This window comes from Babylonia areolata, chromosome 11, assembly GCF_041734735.1.
Source record: "Babylonia areolata isolate BAREFJ2019XMU chromosome 11, ASM4173473v1, whole genome shotgun sequence".
Classification (NCBI taxonomy): Eukaryota; Metazoa; Mollusca; class Gastropoda; order Neogastropoda; family Buccinidae; genus Babylonia; species Babylonia areolata.
The window spans coordinates 33,963,909-33,984,429 of NC_134886.1; the positions used below are offsets into that span (position 1 = coordinate 33,963,909).

At 43.4% G+C, this 20,521-nt stretch overlaps 2 protein-coding genes and 1 long non-coding RNA gene across 3 annotated transcripts in view; 1 reads left to right on the plus strand and 2 right to left on the minus strand.

The window, feature by feature from the left end:
* Positions 1–3,717, plus strand: part of LOC143287676 (triosephosphate isomerase-like) — a 23,091-nt gene extending 19,374 nt beyond the window's left edge. The window contains exon 6 of the mRNA XM_076595857.1: positions 2,056–3,717. Within this exon, the coding sequence (XP_076451972.1) occupies positions 2,056–2,174 (119 nt within the window). The 3' untranslated portion in view covers positions 2,175–3,717. The remainder of the gene's footprint in view (positions 1–2,055) is intronic.
* LOC143287677 (uncharacterized) lies at positions 3,393–13,626 on the minus strand. Its single transcript, XR_013055987.1, has 2 exons — positions 12,068–13,626; positions 3,393–11,652 (listed from the first exon to the last, which is right to left on the minus strand). It is a non-coding gene; the product is annotated as an uncharacterized LOC143287677 (long non-coding RNA).
* A 50-nt stretch (positions 13,627–13,676) lies between these two features.
* LOC143287230 (uncharacterized) overlaps positions 13,677–20,521 on the minus strand; it is a 26,779-nt gene continuing 19,934 nt past the window's right edge. Inside the window, exons 12-14 of the mRNA XM_076595175.1 lie at positions 19,957–20,117; positions 15,901–16,109; positions 13,677–14,824 (exon numbers count right to left, since the gene is read on the minus strand). Of these exons, the coding sequence (XP_076451290.1) occupies positions 14,790–14,824; positions 15,901–16,109; positions 19,957–20,117 (405 nt within the window). The 3' untranslated portion in view covers positions 13,677–14,789. The remainder of the gene's footprint in view (positions 14,825–15,900; positions 16,110–19,956; positions 20,118–20,521) is intronic.

The window sequence follows — 20,521 nt, forward strand, 5'->3', positions numbered from 1 at the left end:
GAAAGCAGATCTTTTGTTCACGTAACATGGTGATATAATCTGGGTTTTTTTTTCATATGATCTCTTAGAAAACAAAATCATTTTTATTATTAAACAGCTAAAATGTACACAAAAATAACAAACAGAAATATTTTGCCTCGGTTTCTTCAGCTCTTAACGACAATACATACTCATACATTTTCATTGGCAGCGTCAGAAACATAAGATTGAATTTGAGATGAAAATACATCAGCATTGTTCTAGAATTTATATTGGATTATGTCATTTGAAGTTCAGTACTAAAACATAGATCCAGGGTAATAAATGTTTGTTAGCACAATAGTGACTTTTTTTAAAAATGAAATGAAAAGTCTTCAGTGCTGAATGTCCATTACACTGAACATGCGGTAAGGAATGATGATTTTTAAGAATATCTTTAATCTTTGTTTGATGACCACTGGTCCATTTCCTGTAGCTTTATTGTTTTTATTGTTTTTGTTTTTTTGGTCACAGACATTTATTTTTTAGTCAAATCAATTTCCAGTACTCAAAATGGCAACTGCAGTCAGTCGTTTGATCATGTGTCCAGCTTGAAACTGCCTCAGTCTAAATATTGCTTTGAAACAGAAGAATTCAGTCGTTTGATCGTGTGTCCATCTTCAAACTGCCTCAGTCTAATTTTGACTGACAGATATATGCAACTGATTTACTACACCACAGAAGGAAATCTGCTGCTTATACTTTGGTGTTAAGTAAGCAGCTACAGAATTTCCACCTTTTAGTTAGTTCCCCTGTCATGCCAGGCTGTCACCATTTAGTTCTCTCCCCTGACATCCCAGGTTCAGCAGTCAGAAGCTCAGTGAATCATTGAATGCCAGCTGGGCAGTTGTCAGCAGAGCTCAGCTGTACACAGACAGTCACATAGCCTCCTTTGCTCTGTGTAAAAATATGTTGGCTTTATTGACTCGCTTGCATCAACCCTTTTATAGTGTGTGTGTGTGTTGGATGACAGTCTACATTCCAAAGGGCACACACATTTAGTTAGGGTCTGAGACTGCTTTTTTATTTATTTTTTATGTGTATAACAGGTTAAAGAACATGAAAAAAGAAATAAGATTACTTGAATTTCTTAACTGAATGGGTTGAAAAGCACAACCCCATTTAGAATGTTTAACATAATATTATGTGTGTGTGTGTGTGTGTATACAGTAAATGTGTTAAATATATATATATGTATATGTACATATTACACTGTGACCCACTGGTGCAGACTTCAGTATGGGTCAGATTCCTGTCTGCACCAGTGGGTTACGACAAACATATTAAATCAGCAGTAATTTAAGAGAAAATAGTCCCCTTTCTGACAGTAAACAAATATTTCATTATTATCTGAAATAATTTGTATTTGTATTTATTTTTATCACAACAGATTTCTCTGTGTGAAATTCGGGCTGCTTTCCACAGCACCACCCATTTTTTTTGTATTTTTTCCTGCGTGCACTTTTATTTGTTTTTCCTGTCAAAGTGGATTTTTCTACAGAATTTTGCCAGGAACAACCCTTTTGTTGCCGTGGGTTCTTTTACTTGCGCTAAGTGCTGCACACAGGACCTCGGTTTATCGTCTCATCCGAATGACCACCACTCAAGGTCTAGTGGAGGGGGAGAAAATATCGGTGGCTCAGCCGTGATTCGAACCAGCGCGCTCAGATTCACTCGCTTCCGAGGTGGACGCGTTACCTCCAGGCCATCACTCCACACAATTATATATATATATATATATTATATAGTTATATGTATATTATATATATTTTTATATAATTGTATATATGATAATATATTATACAATTTTATAAACAACAACAGCAGCGAAAAAAGGCGCTTAAAAGCCAAGAACTGTTGACATTGTAGAGGATACAACATTGGCTCTACCAGGTTGGATTACTTAAGAAGGCTGGCTTCTGTGGGGGTGGGGGATGGTGGGCGGGGGTTGGGAAATACTTTTTCTGCACAGCCTAAGGTCTGTACTGCTGCAGGTTGATGGCTTTGGTCCTGACTGTAGCTCTGGTGGTGTTTCAGGTTCAGTGAATGCTAAGAACTGTGAGGAGCTGGCCAAAAACAAAGATGTGGACGGATTCCTTGTCGGCGGAGCTTCCCTGAAGCCGGAATTTATTACCATCATCAATGCCAAAAAGTAAACCTGTATGTTTTTTTTAGGTGTGATGGATCCATGGAGGTGGTGAAATCACAGTGGAATAATCCAAGATCATGGTAGAAAGTTCTGGGACTGTAGTACACAATCCAGAGGCATTTTTTTTTAAATGGTGGCTCTTTTTTTATTTTTATTTTTTTCCTGCTGTTAGAATGACACTAAATTTCCACCCATGTGCTGCGCTGGTGTGTCAATGAGTGGTTTGTGTGTGTGTGTGTAGTTGTGTTTCTTTTGTTGTGGGATTGCACAGCATGTTCAGTTTTACTTTTAGCATTAGTGGTTGGGTCAACCAAAAAATATAAAGGAGGGGTTGGGGGAAAAAATGCGATCTTAGCTAAGATGTGACAAGAGTAGATGGGACGATCCAGAAAATTAGGAATAACATTCTTTGGGTAAAAAAGATGAATAGCCTGTTTGAGTTCATCATCCACCAGACAGCCCCTACCCCCACCCCCTACTTTCTTTTTCCACCAAATGTTTACAGAATCACAACATTTTATGAAGTTTCTGTTGTTTTCACTTCCAAACGTCATTGGTATGTGATAATGTTGTTTCTGCCTGCACTTGATCATGTCGTTGGCAGTTGAATATAAAGAAAACATCATTTTACTCTCTCTCTCACACACACCACACCACACCATACCACACACACACACACATGTAACTCTCACACACACACACACGTGTAACTCTCACACACACACACACACACACACATTGTCACACACACACAAACACACACACACACACACACACTGTGTTGTGTGTGTGTGTGTGTATGACTATATTGTTATTTGATACAGCTGTTATGCCTTGAGATCCCCCACTGTTAATGAGTTTGAAATACTAAGCCTCCAGAAACTGACAGTTTTGTTGTTATAGTTGTTAATTTTTTCAAATCTTTGATTTGATTGGGCAGTGGAACCAGACACAAAGGCTTCATTGAAAGACAGCCATACCCAAATCTGTCCTGTGATTGGCATAAAATTTTTAGAATATATATAAATATATATATATATCAAGGTTACTGCATTTAAATTTTTTGACAAGAGCCATGTTAGCTGACCTTCTGTGGGGTGGAATTGTACCTTCTTTAACCCTGTTTACTGTCTTTGTGCCATTGTTCTGTTGCTCGCTGTCTAAACAGTGGACTGGATTTTTTTTTTTTTTTTCCTCATTTTTGTTGTTTTTTTTTTGCTTTGAGTTTTCCATGGATATTTGTCATGGTGTAGAGCCTAGTCTATTTGTTATGGTGTAGAGCATAGTGTCCTTGCCGAACAGAAGGGACAGTTTTGTGCTGTGACAGAGCTGGACTTGTCCTCCCTCTCTGTGGTTTTTGTGTGCGTGTTGTTTGTTTCTGAGAGGGTTCCCTGATGTGAGCTGATCAGCGTTGGTGAGGGCTGATAATGGAGAAGTACCTTTCTATAATCAAGCTGCTTTTTTTTTTTTTGCTTTTTTTTTCTTTTCTTTTTTTGGCATACTTACTGGAACATTTTTGATAAACTATATTAAAGTCATCTTGAAAACATTTTGTTATATGTCTTTAAAAAAAGAAAAAGAAAAAAAAAGTCTGTGTGTGTGTGAGAGAGAGGATGTGTATGCATGTAGATGACGTATGTGTGTGTGTAAGATTTTTTATTTCTTGTTATGTATGTGTGAACCTGAGTGTATGAGAGAAAGTGAGTGTGTCTGTGCTTTTGGATGCATACCTTTGTGAGTAATATTTATTACATCTTGGTATGTGTTTGTGTGTGTGTAAAACTGAGAATATTTGGAATGTTGTATAACTCATCTGTCACAACAGATTTCCCTTTGTGAAATTTGTTCAGCCATTTCTGACTCTTGTGTGAACAGTCGTATTCTGTACGATGTAAAACTGATGAATTTGAGTTTGATGGTTATGTTCAGTATATTTCACCAAATAGGGAGTATAATTCATACAATACTGCCCATATTATTTCGTCTGAATAGTGTGTTTTCCCTGTTTAAATTGAATTTAAGAGACGTAGACATTAACTTTTTTTTTTAATGAAGGAATGCAAGTGTTTCAGGCAGGTTACGTAGCATGTATTTTCAAACATTGTTCCGGCTCAGAGATATTGAGAGATTTGTCGGATTACAGGACTGTTGGGAATGAATGTGAACAAGGACATGCTCACTCTCTCTCCCTCTGTGTGTGTGAGAGAGAAGAGAGAGAGAGAGAGTCGCATCCCATGTTATTTTTTATTATTATCATTTCTTTTTTTCTTTTTTTTCTTTTTTTTTTTTTTTTTTTTTTTTGTTACTCTCTGCCGTGTCCGACCAGCAAACCTCTCCTGTGGCGATTCTCTGACCACGTCTTCATCCTAGCACACAGAGCACTTTTCACACCGATTTTCCGTCCAACACTTCAACCGATTGACCATTGAAATGTGGTCAAGTCCTCACCGTTGCTATCACAACCATCCGGACATGAAGAGAAACAACCACACCAGCCTCCATTGTTGTAAAAATAGATGGACAGCGAATGGATCATGTGTACCCTTTGCTGACTGAAACCAGCGGAAGTGTTCAATCAGCCGTTTTGCTATTCGTGTCAGTACAGCGCGAAGTGGTTACTTCATATATGTAGCCGAGCGCTCATATGAGCTGGTACGTTGACTGCTTCACTGGTAGGAAAGAGAGTGGTCGAGCATGACACCAAGATTGCGGACGGAAGGGGAAAGAAGAATGTCGGTGCCACTGAGGGAGACTGAGGAAGGAAGAGAGACTGAGTGGCAAAGTCTTTATGGGGTGATAATCATGATTTCAGTTTTATCCTCATTTACTTTTAGCTTGTTTTCAGTCATCCATGTCTTCAGATAGGAGATGCAGGTCTGAGTAGAGTCAGTGAGAGAGGGAAGGGGAGACTGAGGTCCCGACAGATAAATGCAGTTGGTTGTCATCGGAAAAGCTATGGTGGGACAACGAATGATGATTCACAATGGTGGAAATCGCTTGAGTATAGAGAACAAACAGAATAGGCCCAAGCACGGAGCCTTGTGGCACACCAAACTGTAGGTCGGAAGGGGAGGATAAAAGACCGCAAACAGAAACAACAATTGACCGGTCAGACAGATAAGAGTGGAACCATGAGGGAGCAAGATCGCAGATTCCAAAGTGCGATTCAGACGGTTGAGGAGAATCTGATGATCAACAGTATTAAAGGCGGCTGAAAGATCAAGGAGGGAGAGAATAGAGATTTTGTTGTTGTCAAGAGAAGTTGATAAATCTTTCGCAATTTTGAGAAGGGCTGTATCAGTGCTATGACCGGTGTGGTAAGCAGACTGAAATGGGTAATTCAAGTTATTGGTGCCGAGGTGATCGAGAAGTTGAGCAAGGACAACTTTCTTAGTGACTTGAGAAAAACGGAAGATTAGAAACGGGTCTGTAATTCTTTAGTGATTCCAGGTTGAGACTTTTTTTTTTTTATTTTTAGCAGTGGCAGTAAGATAGCAGACTTAAACACAATGAGAAAGGAGCCAGACAGAAGAGAGTTGTTAATAACAGTAGTGATATGTGGGAGAAGTGTGTCAAGGCAGTGGTCTAAGTTGAGGAAGGAAGGGAGAAGAGGATCAAGTTCGCATGTTTTCATGCTTGACTGTCTGATAATTCTCTTGACAGTGTCGACAGAGACAGGCTGGAAAGAGGTGAAGAGGGTGCCAAGGAAAGATGGGTCAGGAAAGACGTAGGAGGCGACAGGATGAGAGTAAGGAGTCTGACGGAGGTCCAGGATCTTACTGGTGAAAAAATCTGAAAATGCTCGTGGAAGTTGAGAGGGCGGGATGTTGGTGGGAAGGGGAGAGGGGTCGGATTTGCCAAGGGGATTGTTGGTGATCAAATATAACATTTGTCTCGAGACACTGTTTCCCTGTAATAACTTTGGCAAAGAAACCATTGGCAGATATCAATCAAGACACAACATTCTGGCATGTCGTGGCGGCAAGCATAACACGATTTCATCGAAGATACACGATTACAGTTCAGAAACTACCACCAGTTAGCAGACGGCTTCTCAACGGACTGACAGCTGGATACGAGTCTTAGAATCGTGTCCAGTTGGCTTCAGCTTTCCTGCCCAATGAGCTATCCATCTATTTTAAGACCAGTGACCAGCCTCCCCCACCCCCACCCATCCCCCCACATGAACACCTCTCCTACCGTCCCCTACTACACCCCAAACCCTCTCTGTCTCAGGTCATTTTTCTTCTCACCTCGAAGTGACACCCACGTTATATATGTGTGTGTGTGTGCGCGTGAGTGTGTGCGACTGTGTGTGTGTGTGTGTGTGTGTGTCTGTTTTCAGCCTATGAACTATTTTGAATAGTTTTGAGAATTATATACCATGGTGTGCCTGATCATATCATGCATGTGTTTATAACGAGCCTATGACTGCACAAATGAAATTCCAAGTGGATTAATACGAACAGTATTTTTGGTTTTATTTGATTGCGTTAGACTTGTTGATAGCTGACCACAACTCGAAAGTGTTCTTTCACGTTAGTGCATCATTATGACGACTGGCAGGTTTTTGACCGCAAACTTACGACGGCTGACATCTACTGACAACTATGAAACTTCAGATTATTTAATTTTGTGATGCTCTTGTAGTATTATAATTTCTTGGCAGGATCTAGTCTATCAATTAATACTGACCACTATGAAACTTCAGGTTGTTTAATTTTGTGACGCTTATGTAGTATTATGATTTCTTGACAGGATCTGACCCATTCATTAACTGCAACTGACCATTGTTGATCTCTGCCGACACTACAAGATTTAAGGGGAATACTTGGGAGAGCTTAAGAATGATTATAGAAGTGGGGTAATTTCCTCTGTATCCTGTCCATGTGTGTAAAGCTGTCAAATGGAGAGAAAAAAAATCAGGAAGGTCAAGCAATAAGGCTGTTCTGTTTTATTTTAGCTTGAGTAAGATAAGCAGATCATGTTTGAGAATGCCACGTAGCTATCACTTTTCCTCATTAAAAACCGACTTATTATTTCAAGCAGCACTTCTTAATGCAGACCAGTTGTTTGAGCATTTAGATACTTGTGTTTCCTCGGCGTCCCTTCACTGTCTAGTCCAAGGTTTGTTCAAACAAGTGCATTACTTCCTGACCCGTTGCTTCCTTTAATACCGTTCATCCAATTGTTCATTTAACTGGTTTCTTTGTTTTTACTTACTTGCTCACATTTTACTTATTTACTAACTTATTGAATTATTTCCGGTTAATTGCTGCAACTGCCATTAATTTTCCTCGTGCCTGTAAACTTAAAACTGAGAGCGATCAACATTGATAATTATCATCTGGCCACATTCATCATATTTATTCACACTGCATTGATAATACGTGTATGTTTATGCGCATGAATGCGGACGTGCGCGCGTGTACCTGTGTGTGTGCGTGCATGTGTGTGTGTCATTGTGTGTGTATCTGAGTGCGACATCCGCCCACACACACACACGTAAAAGTATTTCTCACATATCTATCTTTGTACATACATACATACATACACACGCCAGAATATTACTTTTTCAATTGTTTTTATTTTTAAAAAGCACAAGTTTCCATCTGCGAAACATAAAAAATAATAATAATTAAAAAAAAAACAAAAAAACACCACAACAAAGCACAAGCACTCGGGCACTAATCATAATATAATGATGGCACGCAATGTAGCTCCGCTGAAATCAATCAATCAAAACCCCACTACCATTAGGTAGGTGAAGAAGAGTTTTTTGGGGTTTTTTTAAAGTCCCGTAACCTTTTACAACCAAAAGGGCAGTGAATTCACTGTGTCCAGGGCTTGGCACAGGAAGGCGAGGCCCAGTCCTCGCTTCGTCCGCCACGTTATGCGAACACAGTGAGGAAAACCGAAGTAGCCTTTCCCGAAAGGACGTCGTGTCCTGGAGTGAGAAAAACCGAAGTAGCCTTTCCCGAAAGGACGTCGTGTCCTGGAGTGAGGAAAACCGAAGTAGCCTTTCCCGAAAGGACGTCGTGTCCTGGAGTGAGAAAAACCGAAGTAGCCTTTCCCGAAAGGACGTCGTGTCCTGGAGTGAGGAAAACCGAAGTAGCCTTTCCCGAAGGGACGACGTTGTGTCCTGGAGTGATCAAGTTTCGAGGTTGCGTTCCGGCAAGGTGCGCTGCGTTTCGGCAAGGTGCGTGTTGTACCCACCTTGCCGGAACGCAACCTCGAAATCTGATCACTCGTGAACGCTGGATCATAAGTCCAACGCCTTACCAATTCTGCAATGGCGTCCCCCCTCACCCCAACCCCGCCATCTCCAACCCCCATAGGTTTCCTTCAAAAATTCAAGAACACATCAAACGACAAATTTGCCCAGGCCGTTTTGTCGGCAAATGGTCGGTCGGACTTCTTGCTGTTCTTGTAGCCTGCCAAGACCCAGTTGCATTGCTCGGACGGAAGAGCCTAGTATGGTCGTAACCCGCTACTAACTGTATGTAGTTTGGAACTGACCAATGGTAGTAGTTCGGTCAGCGTAGGCATTTACTCACGTGTAACTGTCAAAAAGTTAGAACCAAACAGTGCAACTGGCACCTGGCCTTGATACTTTTCATTCCTTCTCTCTCAGTTTATTGCTTTCTCTCTCCACCACAGGGGACCTCAGGACTTTTAATGAAACTGCACTTTGTTCCAGTGTGTCCAGTCCTTCACGGACACAACTGCAGTCTTCCTGCAGGTTTCGGTGTCGGCTGATCCCTCAAGAGCGAACATTTTAGTTTTCTATCCGTTGACATCAAACACCAATTGATTGAGAGCGCTCTTAATGAAAGACCAACCGACAGACAGACACAGAGAGAGAGAGAGAAATTACCATTCACCGACTGATTCCATGCCCAACAATTTTGAGTTCAACAATTTGGTCACATGCAATCAATATGATAACTGACCATTCAAAGTGGTAAATAAGGGCTTTACAAAGGTAAAAATCAACCCAACCAAACAAAATACCCGCAGGGAAGTTTATCAATACATTTGATACTACAGATAGCCGGCGAGTGAAATGTTTGGGACACACACGGATTGATAAAAGGGGGAGACTGGGAGGAGAGACAGGAGCAGAGAGAAAAAAGAAAGAGTGGGTGGGTGTGTGGAGGTGGGGGGGGGGGCTTGGGGGAGACAAAAGGGGAGAAATGGGAAGACCGTGCGGGAGCGAGAGGAGAGAGGGAGAGAGAGATGGGAAACAGAAGGGGCGGGATATAGATGAGAATAAAGGGGAAAGAGAATGGGGAGAGGTAGAAGAGAGAGGGCGACAGAAGAGGGGAGAGGGAGGTTTAAGAAAAAGAATAGAGACAAGAGACGTGCACTGAGATACAGACAGACAGGAGAAAGGACTGGAATATCTTGCTTGAGGTCATCTCATCTGTGCGTGCGTTTTCTTTCTTTAGTTTAACGTCTTTTCACTGTTAAGTGATATTAGACGGGAGGGGGGGTGATGAAAAGAAACGGTAGGATGACTGAGAGGGAAAGATACATAAAAAGCGTCAGAGGTTAAAAGGAAGAGCTGCGAAAAATTGGACTGACCGAGAGTAAAGTATAACTATCTCAAACATTCCTATAACAGGATAAAGCATGCCCATCATAGCAAATAAAATCAATCAAACGTTGATACCAACTGGACTTTGATTCAAACATTCAGAAAATTGTCGGAGTAACATCTGCTAAAGACAAATACGTGTTCTGTGGAAACTGGTCAGCGCGCTTTTTATTGACGAATTGGCTTATTCTTGGACATTTGACAAGAATAATATATATGATAGACATTTACTTCTTTTCCGCATAAACACTGTATGTTTTTGCAGTATTTTGTACTATGACATTTAAAGGAAATCGATAAATGAAACATATAATCGGTCTTGACTGGGAGACAGATTATTCAAACAAAGCCTTGGGGTTGCTCGCTGCAATTGCCTTTATACAGTGGTAGTACTATTGGCAGTGTGAATCTTTTAGCCAAGGGAAACTTTCTCAGTACATTTTTTACGTGTGTGTGTGTGTGAGGGAGAGAGAGGGGGGAAGAGAGAGAGAAAGTAGGCACCAGCTGAGACAGCCAGCCCCATCGGACATGTCGCAACATTGTGCTGTGTCGTGCTGTGACCTCGTTCACGTGATGTCAGCTTGACCAGCTGGAGGGCCAGAGCACCTCTCCCCCCATCCCACCCCCGCCACGCTCCTCCTTCCCCGCACTCCTCCACCCCCACCACCCGAGAACAAAACACATCCTTGACAGCCACCCATCTTCAAATCTACGGACTTCACATTCAATGTCGTCAGCTTTTCCTGTAGGCTGACGCCGCGGCGGCAGAACACACAGTCACAAACATCAAGGCACCGGATGTCAAAGCGTTTTAAAATCAATGTCAGCTTTCCCTACAACGCTGAAAGAAAACAGTCAAAACATAGGCCGTTTGAGCTCCACACTCGACGCGACACACTGAATGGAATGTTCATGGACAGTGGGGAAAATGACACACACACAAAGGGACAAGTAGGGTATTTACAACCTAACAAAATCAAAGGGGGGGGAAATCACACAAAAAAAACACCATACTGTACAGCAGATGGTTCTAATTCTAAATGTCAACGTTATTGTTATTCTGTCTGGAAAGCATAACCTGTAAAAAAAAAATGAGAGGAAAGAAAACGATTGTTTTTAAATCACCGACATGGGAAAATTAATATAAATGGAGAAAGTTAAAAAAAACACACAACTGTTGGTTGTAAAATAAGACTCACTTTTTTTCTTTTTCTTTTTTCACTACAATCAGTTTTTATAAACGTTCTCCATTTGTAGTTTTTATAGACTCAGCAGTCATTTTTTCATTTCATTATCGTACCTGTCATGGCTGAAGATTGCCAGAATGAATTTCAAGCATGAGCCAAACGTATTCTGTCACGTCACACTGATGGTCGACAACCACCATCAAACAAGAGAAGTTGTGCAAAACTAGTTAAGTCAGTATTGTATTGTCTTGTATTGCATTGTTTTTCTACTCTGTCACTCTTTGTCACAACAGATTTCAGACTGCTCTCCCCCACGGTGCACGTCGCTACACTGCAACGCCACCTTTTTTTTTCTTTTTTTTGTGTGTCTTCTTCCTTTATTTTTACTCCCTACAAGTGTATTTGTTTTCCTGTCAAACTGGAATTTTTAACACATTTTCGCTAGGACAACCCTTTTGTTTCCGTGGGTTCTTTTGCGTGCGTCAAAAGCATGCTAAACATGAAACCTCGGTTTATCGTCTCATCCGAATTTCAAGCATCCAGACCACCGCTCAAAGTCTAGGATGAGAAAATTCTGGAGAATGTGGGATTCGATCCCTCAGATTCTCTCGCTTGGTAGGAGGAAGAGTGTCCACAGGGCCACCACTCTACTATTTGCCCATGTTACACCTTGAGGATGATTATGGGTTCAATGAAGCCTTCAGTTTCAGTTTTCAGTTTCACTTTCTCAAGGAGGCGTCACTGCGTTCGGACAAATCCATACACGCTACACCACATCTGTTGAGCAGATGCCTGACCAGCAGCATAACCCAACGCGCTTAGTCAGGCCTTGAGTGCATGCTTACATATTTGTGTACCTATGAAAGTGGATTTCATTTTACGTAATTTCGCCAGAGGACAACACTCTCGTTGCCATGGGTTCTTTTTCAGTGCGCCAAGTGCGTGCTGCACACGGGACCTCGGTTTATCGTCTCATCCGAAAGACTAGACGCTCAGTTTGATTTTCCAGTCAAACTTAGGAGAAAGGGCGAGAGCGGGATTCGAAACCACACCCTCACGGACTCTCTGTATTGGCAGCTGAGCGTCTTAACCATTCTGCCATCTTCCTCCTGCCTTCAGCGCACGTTATGTTGGAGCACATTGTATCGTCTTCATCTCCAAAGGAAAGGTTGTTGCCGCTCTGGTCTCTTTCTTCGTCTGTCACCGGAACCAGACCAAAATGGTGTGGGTAGGTTTTCCTGACATTTTCCGTAGAGGGTGTCGCGACTGCGGGCCAAAGATGAATCTTTCAGGCTTTACTGCTGATGCGAATAAGCATCCAGATCCAGTGTTTGTTTTTTGTGTGTTTTTCTCAAGAATGAGCAAATGAAATAATTGGGAATGCCCTCTTGGTGGCATTTTCTTGAAAAAATAAACAATCACAGTATTTCAGACTGCTTAAAAAAGAAAAATTCCGAAATTCAAAAATCTCTTTGCGCAAGTGTCACGGTGGGTAATTAAAAAAACAAACAAACAAAAAAACAAACAAAAAATAACCTTTTACTTTATGAATATTTTCGAAAAGTATGATTCCGTTTGTCCGGACCTGTGTATCAGACAATCGGGAACATTTGCTACAGTGTTCGGCGAAACGTGTGTGACGTGGACGTGGACGCTTGATGACAACACGTCAAGCGACGTTCAGTCCCTTCACACACACATGCCAGTTATAAGTACACCGCTAACTTTGGTCTGGAAGAGACCCCAGCATGTGCCCCTGGAGAAGGATGGGGTAGGCGCCAACCATTCGTTTGGTGACAGACACTCTTCATGATGTGACAGAAATGCTCATTCCCAGCCCCCAACATTTGCCCTATCCATACCCCCACATACGGAATCACGGTCTTTTCGTTCCTACTTTCTAGATTCCCGCCGCATCTTTAGCCGGACATACGGAAATGCGTGTCCTTCGTCTGACCTTGTGTCCGTTGTCAAGGAGATTACGCGTTACCATGCTGACTTTATGTCCGGCATGTCAATCCACGTGTTCTAGAATTCTCATTGCAGTACGCAGAACCGTGGATATGTTTCTGGAACCTCTGTACAATACCGGACAGATACTAGACAATTTGCATTTGCGATGTATGACAATATACACATGTAAATGATCACTTAAGAAATAAGAATAAGAAAGGACAGACGGAAAAGATGACATACGAAATAATGATTAGAAAATTTTTACAACATGCTGTCCTATTATTCTCTTTTTTGTTTTCCATTTTTCTCATTCTTTTCATTTCCTTAACGTTCACTGTTACTGAGAATGTATTTTCCACTTTTTGTATTCTGCCTTTTTCTGGATGTGCATGATGTCATACTTTTGCATTGCATAATATTTTGCTTTGCTTCTTTTGTTTTTCTCGACTTGATTCTTGAATTAAATAACACCATGATGATTGCAGCCCAGCCTATAACTTGGGTCATTTCGGTGTTGTGAATGCACAAGAATGATTTTCTTAAAAACAACAACAACAACAACAACAACAACAAAAAGTCAAAAGTAAGCCCAATAATGTAAAAAGTCGATCACAGTCACAAACCCCCCAAAAGCAATAGTTCAATCAATGTCAAAAAATCAACAATAAAACCAAAGCCCCCACCCTCCAAAATAACCCCCACGCACCCTTTATCCCCCACCCCCAACCCCCAGCCCCTACGACCCGCCCCCCCCCCCCCCCCCCCCCCCGAAAAAAAAAGAAACAAAAAATAACTGTTTAAGAAGTACATACTGTCCATTAGCGTTATTCCAAATCATTTCAGTTTCAAAACTACAAGTTTCAATCAAAATACAGGACGACACGTTTCAATCAGTAGTCTACCGAATGAATCAATATTAATACAAACGCAACAGTCAGTCTCTAATAAGTCTTAATTCTGTAAGTCCCTTGACAAATAATTAGAATCCTGTTGTCAAAAGCAACTAATTCTCTACCGTTGGTGCCTAATGTAAATGATGTATAATCTTTGAAATAAATTGTTCAAAAATAAACACACAAACAAAAAACTTTTTCTTTAAAAGAGCAAACGTTTTCGACTGAAAGTTTGAAATACTTTATATTATTCCTGCCTCTCCCCGTTCCCTCTTCTTTATTCAGTTAAACGACCAGTCCACCATTGTGGCTAAATTATCTGCCGGATAATTTATGTACAATATTCACAGATGCATTTAAATTCCGCAAAAAAAAGCGTATACGTTCTTGTATAGGTAGCCTACATGCACACATACACAGAACTACGTAAGTATGCATGTGACTGTCTGCCTGCGTGTCTGTATGTACCGGATGGGACAAAAAGTGATGAGACAGAGACAGTTTGCTCTGAGCGGCGCGCGTGCGTGCCTACGTGTGAGTGTGAGTGTGTGTGTGTGTGTGTGTTCATGCCGTTTTAATAGTCAACATGAAATCAAGTCAACAAATACTGCTTGTTACACCGTGCTGGCAGGGAACTTGTTTAATTAACAAGTTTCCATAGGTGACAAAAACAAATTTGACTGAATAGTCACAACAAAAAAAAACCAACAAAAAAAAAAAACCAACAAACTATAAAGAAGCAGATATAGATTGATAGGTGTTGTGCCCCCTATCCTTCCTCTCCCTCACCCCACTCACCATTGCCCCCCACCCCCCACCGCCCCCCCCACACCCCACCACCACCACCCGCTCAATCCCCCAGTCCTCCTCGAAGGGTAGAAAGTAAAAACCACACAAAGAAGTAGAGAGAGCGAAGACTTGGAATGTCCAGTGATCTCAGCAGCTGTCATAGGCAGCGCATGCCCCTCCGTTCTGTCGTGTTTTTTTCATGAAATGGCTTGGAACTGGGCTCCTTTCCGATCTGCACACACAGACACACAGACACACCGATACACAGACAGACAGATACACAGACAGACAGATACACAGACACACCGATACACAGACACACCGATACACACACACACAAATACACAGACACACCGATACACGGACACACTGATTCGCAGGCAGATACACAGACACACAGATACACAGACACACCGTGTGTGAGTGTGTGTGTGTGCGCGCGCGCGCGTGCGCGTGTGTGTGTGTGTGGTAAGGTGTGGTGTGAGGTGTGATGTGATGAGGTGTGGTGTGAAGAGATGAGGTGTGGTGAGGTGTGGTGTGTGGTGAGATGAGGTGTGGTGTGGTGAGGTGTGGTGAAGTGTGACGTGATCAGCTGTGGTGAGGTGTGATGAGGTGAGGTGTGACGAGGTGAGGTGTGGTGAAGTGTGACGTGATGAGCTGTGGTGAGGTGTGATGAGGTGAGGTGTGATGAGGTGAGGTGCGATGAAGTGTGATGTGATGAGCTGTGGTGAGGTGTGAATAGGTGACGCGCGATGAAGTGTGACGTGATGAGCTGTGGTGAGGTGTGACGAGGTGACGCGCAATGAAGTGTGACGTGATGAGCTGTGGTGAGGTGTGACGAGGTGACGCGCGATGAAGTGTGACGTGATGAGCTGTGGTGAGGTGTGACGAGGTGAGGTGTGATGAAGTGTGACGTGATGAGCTGTGGTGAGGTGTGACGAGGTGAGGTGTGATGAAGTGTGACGTGATGAGCTGTGGTGAGGTGTGACGAGGTGACGCGCGATGAAGTGTGACGTGATGAGCTGTGGTGAGGTGTGACGAGGTGAGGTGTGATGAAGTGTGACGTGATGAGCTGTGGTGAGGTGTGACGAGGTGAGGTGTGATGAAGTGTGACGTGATGAGCTGTGGTGAGGTGTGATGAGGTGAGGTGCGATGAAGTGTGACGTGATGAGCTGTGGTGAGGTGTGACGAGGTGACGCGCGATGAAGTGTGACGTGATGAGCTGTGGTGAGGTGTGACGAGGTGAGGTGTGACGAGGTGAGGTGTGATGAGCTGTGGTGAGGTGTGACGAGGCTGACCGGGACTGACCATCAGTCGTGGTGCTGTCCGCGCGGTGCTTGCACACCGGACAGTGCGTCACCTGGTCCATGCAGTCCCGGCACACCGCCTTGTGGGCACACGGCAGCAGGATGATGTCAGACATCCGGGTCTGGCACACGCCGCAGAGAAGCGCCACCCCGCGCAGTGCCCCCTGTCCGCTCCCCTGGCCCCCTGACTTCTTCCTCACCAGGTGTCGGCTGGAAGACAGGAGGGGATAGTTGAGACATGGATAGATAGATAGATAGATAGGTAGGTAGGTAGATGGACGGATGGATAGAGAGATAGATGGATGGATAGACAGGTAGGTAGGTAAGTAGGCAGGTAGATGGACGGATGGATATAGAGATAGATGGATGGATAGTTAGGTAGGTAGGTAGGTAGGTAGGTAGATGGACGGATGGATATAGAGATAGATGGATGGATAGTTAGGTAGGTATGTATGTAGGTAGGTAGGTAGGTAGGTAGGCAGGTAGGTAGGTAGATAGGTAGAGGGATGGATAGAGAGATAGATGGATGGATAAGTAGGTAGGTAGATAAGTAGGTAGATAGGTAGATGGATGGATGGATAGAGAGATAGATGGATGGATTGGTAGGTAGGGAAATAGGTAGGTAGATTGATGGATGGATAGGTAGATGGATGGATGGATAGATAGATAAAGAAATAGGTAGATGGATGGATAGATAGATGGATGGATGGATAGATGGGTAGATGGATGGCTGAATGAATAGGTAGATGGATAGGTAGGTAGGTAGATGGATGGATGGATAGAAAGATAGGTAAATAGGTAGATGGATAGATATATAGGTAGAGGGATGGATGGATAAAGAGACAGATAGATGGATGGATAGGTAGACAGATGGATGGAAGGATTAATAGGTAGGCAGGTAGATAAATAGATGGATATAGGTAGGTAGGCAGATAGAGAGATAGACTGATGGATAGTTAGGTAGGTAGATAGGTAGGCAGATGGACAGAGAGACAGAAATAGGATTGGTAGATAGAGAGACAAAGATAGATAGGATTGGACAGGTATAGATAGATAAATAGATAGGTAGGTAGGTAGGTAGATACATACATACATACATTCATGGTAGTATGTATGTAGATAGATAGATTGATAGATGCTTAGACAGGTAGGTAAGAAGGTAGATGGATAGGTAGGTAGGTAGGTAGGTAGGTAGGTAGGTAGGTAGGTAGGTATCCTTTCATGCAAGAACGCTTATAGCCTCTATAAATGTACTCTACTGCTCTGTGCTGTGTTGTGCTGTATTGTACCTTACTGTTCTGTACTGCATTGTACTGTACTATCCTGTATAGTATCAGTCTATCCTGTATAGTACTCTTTCAAAAAAGGATGCGTACAATACCATCCGCAGGACTGTTCAGCAAAAGTTGCGTCAGATGCAGGGTAAGTGGCTGAGTGACAAAGCTGATGAGATCCAGGGATATGCTGACAGGCACGATATGAAGAGGTTCTATGATGCCTTAAAAGAAGTCTACGGCCCCACATCCTCAGGATCATCCCCCCTCCTCAGTGCAGACGGGAATACCTTGATCACCGAGAAGGAGAAAATTCTTGAACGCTGGGCTGAGCACTTCAACAGTGTCTTAAATCGCCCTTCCTCCATAAATGATGAAGCCATAGACCGTCTCCCACAAGTCCCCATCAACGAAGCACTGGACGATCCGCCAACACTTCTTGAGACCCAGAAAGCAATCCGTCTGCTATCCAGTGGCAAAGCACCTGGCTCAGACTCCATACCAGCAGAGGTCTACAAGGATGGAGGCACTCTGCTGACTGAGAAGCTCCATCAGCTGTACTCACTCATGTGGAAAGAAGAGACGATCCCCCAGGATTTCAAAGATGCATCTATCATTCACTTGTACAAGCGAAAGGGGAACCGGCAAGCCTGTGATAACCATCGGGGCATTTCCTTGCTCACCATCGCAGGCAAGATACTTGCCAGGATCCTACTAAACCGCCTCACAGCACACCTTGACCAAGGTCATTTGCCTGAGAGCCAGTGTGGATTCCGGAAAGAGCGCGGAACCACCGACATGGTGTTTGCTGCAAGGCAGTTTCAAGAGAAATGTCAGGAGCAAAATGCTGATCTGTTCTCCACCTATGTCGACTTCACTAAGGCCTTCGACACCGTGAGTAGAGAGGGACTGTGGAAGATCATGGCCAAGTATGGATGCCCTCGGAAATTTATTTCCTTGGTCAGCCAATTCCATGAAGGCATGCAGGCTCGAGTCCAGGACAATGGCGAAACATCTGCTCCTTTTCCTGTCACAAATGGTGTCAAGCAAGGCTGTGTCCTGGCGCCAACACTGTTCAGCCTCATGTTCTCTGCAATGCTTACTGATGCCTTCAGAGATGGCGATGTTGGAATCGGCCTAAAGTACCGAACAGATGGCAAGCTGTTTAACCTCAGAAGGCTTCAAGCAAAAACGAAGGTCATGACAGACATCATCAGAGACTTTTTGTTTGCTGATGATTGTGCCCTCAACGCTGGATCTGAAGCTGACATGCAACTCAGCGTCGACAAATTTGCCACTGCCAGCAGGAACTTCGGCCTTACCATCAGCACGAGGAAAACTGAAGTTCTCCATCAGCCAGCCCCAGTGAAACCCCACGTTGAGCCCAACATCACAGTCAACGGTCAGAGACTCAGTGCGGTGGAGCGGTTCATACCTTGGCAGCACACTGTCACGAAATGCGACCATTGACGATGAAGTGAACGTCAGGATCGCAAGAGCAAGCGCAACTTTTGGTAGACTCTATGCAAATGTCTGGAACAGAAGAGTCATTGGTCTTGAGACCAAGCTAAAGGTCTACACAGCAGTAGTTCTCCACACACTACTGTACGCCTGCGAAACTTGGACAGTGTACCAACGACATGCCAAGAAGCTGAACCACTTCCACACAACATGCCTCAGGAAGCTACTGAACATCAAGTGGCAAGACAGGACCCCAGACACGGAGGTGCTTGCAAAAGCCACCCTTCCTAGCATCTTCACCATCCTGATGCAGTCCCAGCTTCGCTGGGCTGGACACGCGGCGCGCATGCCAGACCATCGGCTGCCCAAAAGGCTCTTCTATGGCGAGCTGCAACAAGGGAAGAGATCACACAAGTTGTGCGAGGCCAACAGGACTGCTGCAGCTGTTCAGAAGAGGTAGGCCAGAAAGTCACGGGCAAACAAGCTCCCTGACAATGATATGCCTGTCTTTGTCTGCCCCAACTGTCAGCGAACATTTCGTGCGCAGATTGCGCACTCACAGATAGATTCATGAGCATCCCCTCTCCCACCACCACCCTTCCCCCATCCCCCAGCTGGATGACAACGATGGTCATCATCGATCTCGATGGACACACTACTACTGTACTATCCTGTATAGTACTCTGAGTGATGTGCTGTACTGATCTGTAGTGTGTATGTGTGTGCTGTGCTGTGCTGTGCTGTGCTGTGCTGTGCTGTGCTGTGCTGTGTTTGTATGATATTGCACAGCACTGGTTTGTGTCCCTGTAAAAGGCAGAGGAATAAGAGAACATCGAAACACATTTAAAACACATGTAAACAAGGCATCAATGGCCATCGAATTAAGACACTAACTACAGACTTGGACGAGCATGATTACAACTGAGATCCATCTTTATCCAAGACTGCACGGCAGGGCTGGTCTCTACGCCTCACTTCACAAAATACCCAAACACATCTCATGGACAAAAGAGAAAAATATCCTCCCATTCATATCTGTGTAATGGTTCACAAACCAGCAAGCAGTGTTTATCAGGGGGGAAAAAAAGAATGCAAAAAGTCTTTGCGTTCGTAAAACTCACAAAGACACACGACAATCAATGAACTGGCTAGCTCTCACGTGAATGATCCCAGTTTTTTTGCATTTGAACCCAAATTAACCAGTACCACATGGAAGACAGGTGAAGTCTAAAATGACGTTTAAAAAACAAAACAAAACAAACAAAACAAAAAGCAGGAAACTTAATACCAGAATCACCTCGTTACTTCTCCAACTCACTCACTTCTGGTCGATGAAGTTCTGGACGGACCCAATGATTTCCGGACTTCCATAGCGCATGCACGTTCTGCCTTTGCTGTTCTCCGCGTCCACGAAAGCTCCGTTTGCGATGAGGAGGCACGCGATACTAACCCGCGCCTCGAGGAAGTACAACTCTGCCTCACCCTGAAGAGTAGAGGTGGACAGAGAAAAAAAAGTTTTTTTTAATACTTATCATCATTAAATTAATATTTATTAAACACACACACACACACACACACACACACACACACACAACACACACACACACACACACACACACACACACACACACACACGAACTCTTGATAGTAAATCCTGAGATAAAAAATGGGACACAACATCCTATATCTGAAGTACAACTCCGTCTCACCCTGAAGAGTACAGGTGGGCAGAGACAAATTAAAAAATTTTTTTTTACTTGTTATCATTTTACACACACACACACACACACACACACACACGAACTCTTGATACTAAATCCCGAGATAAAAAAAACAGGACAAACATCCTGAATCTGAGGGGCACATTGGAACATGATGCATGATGCA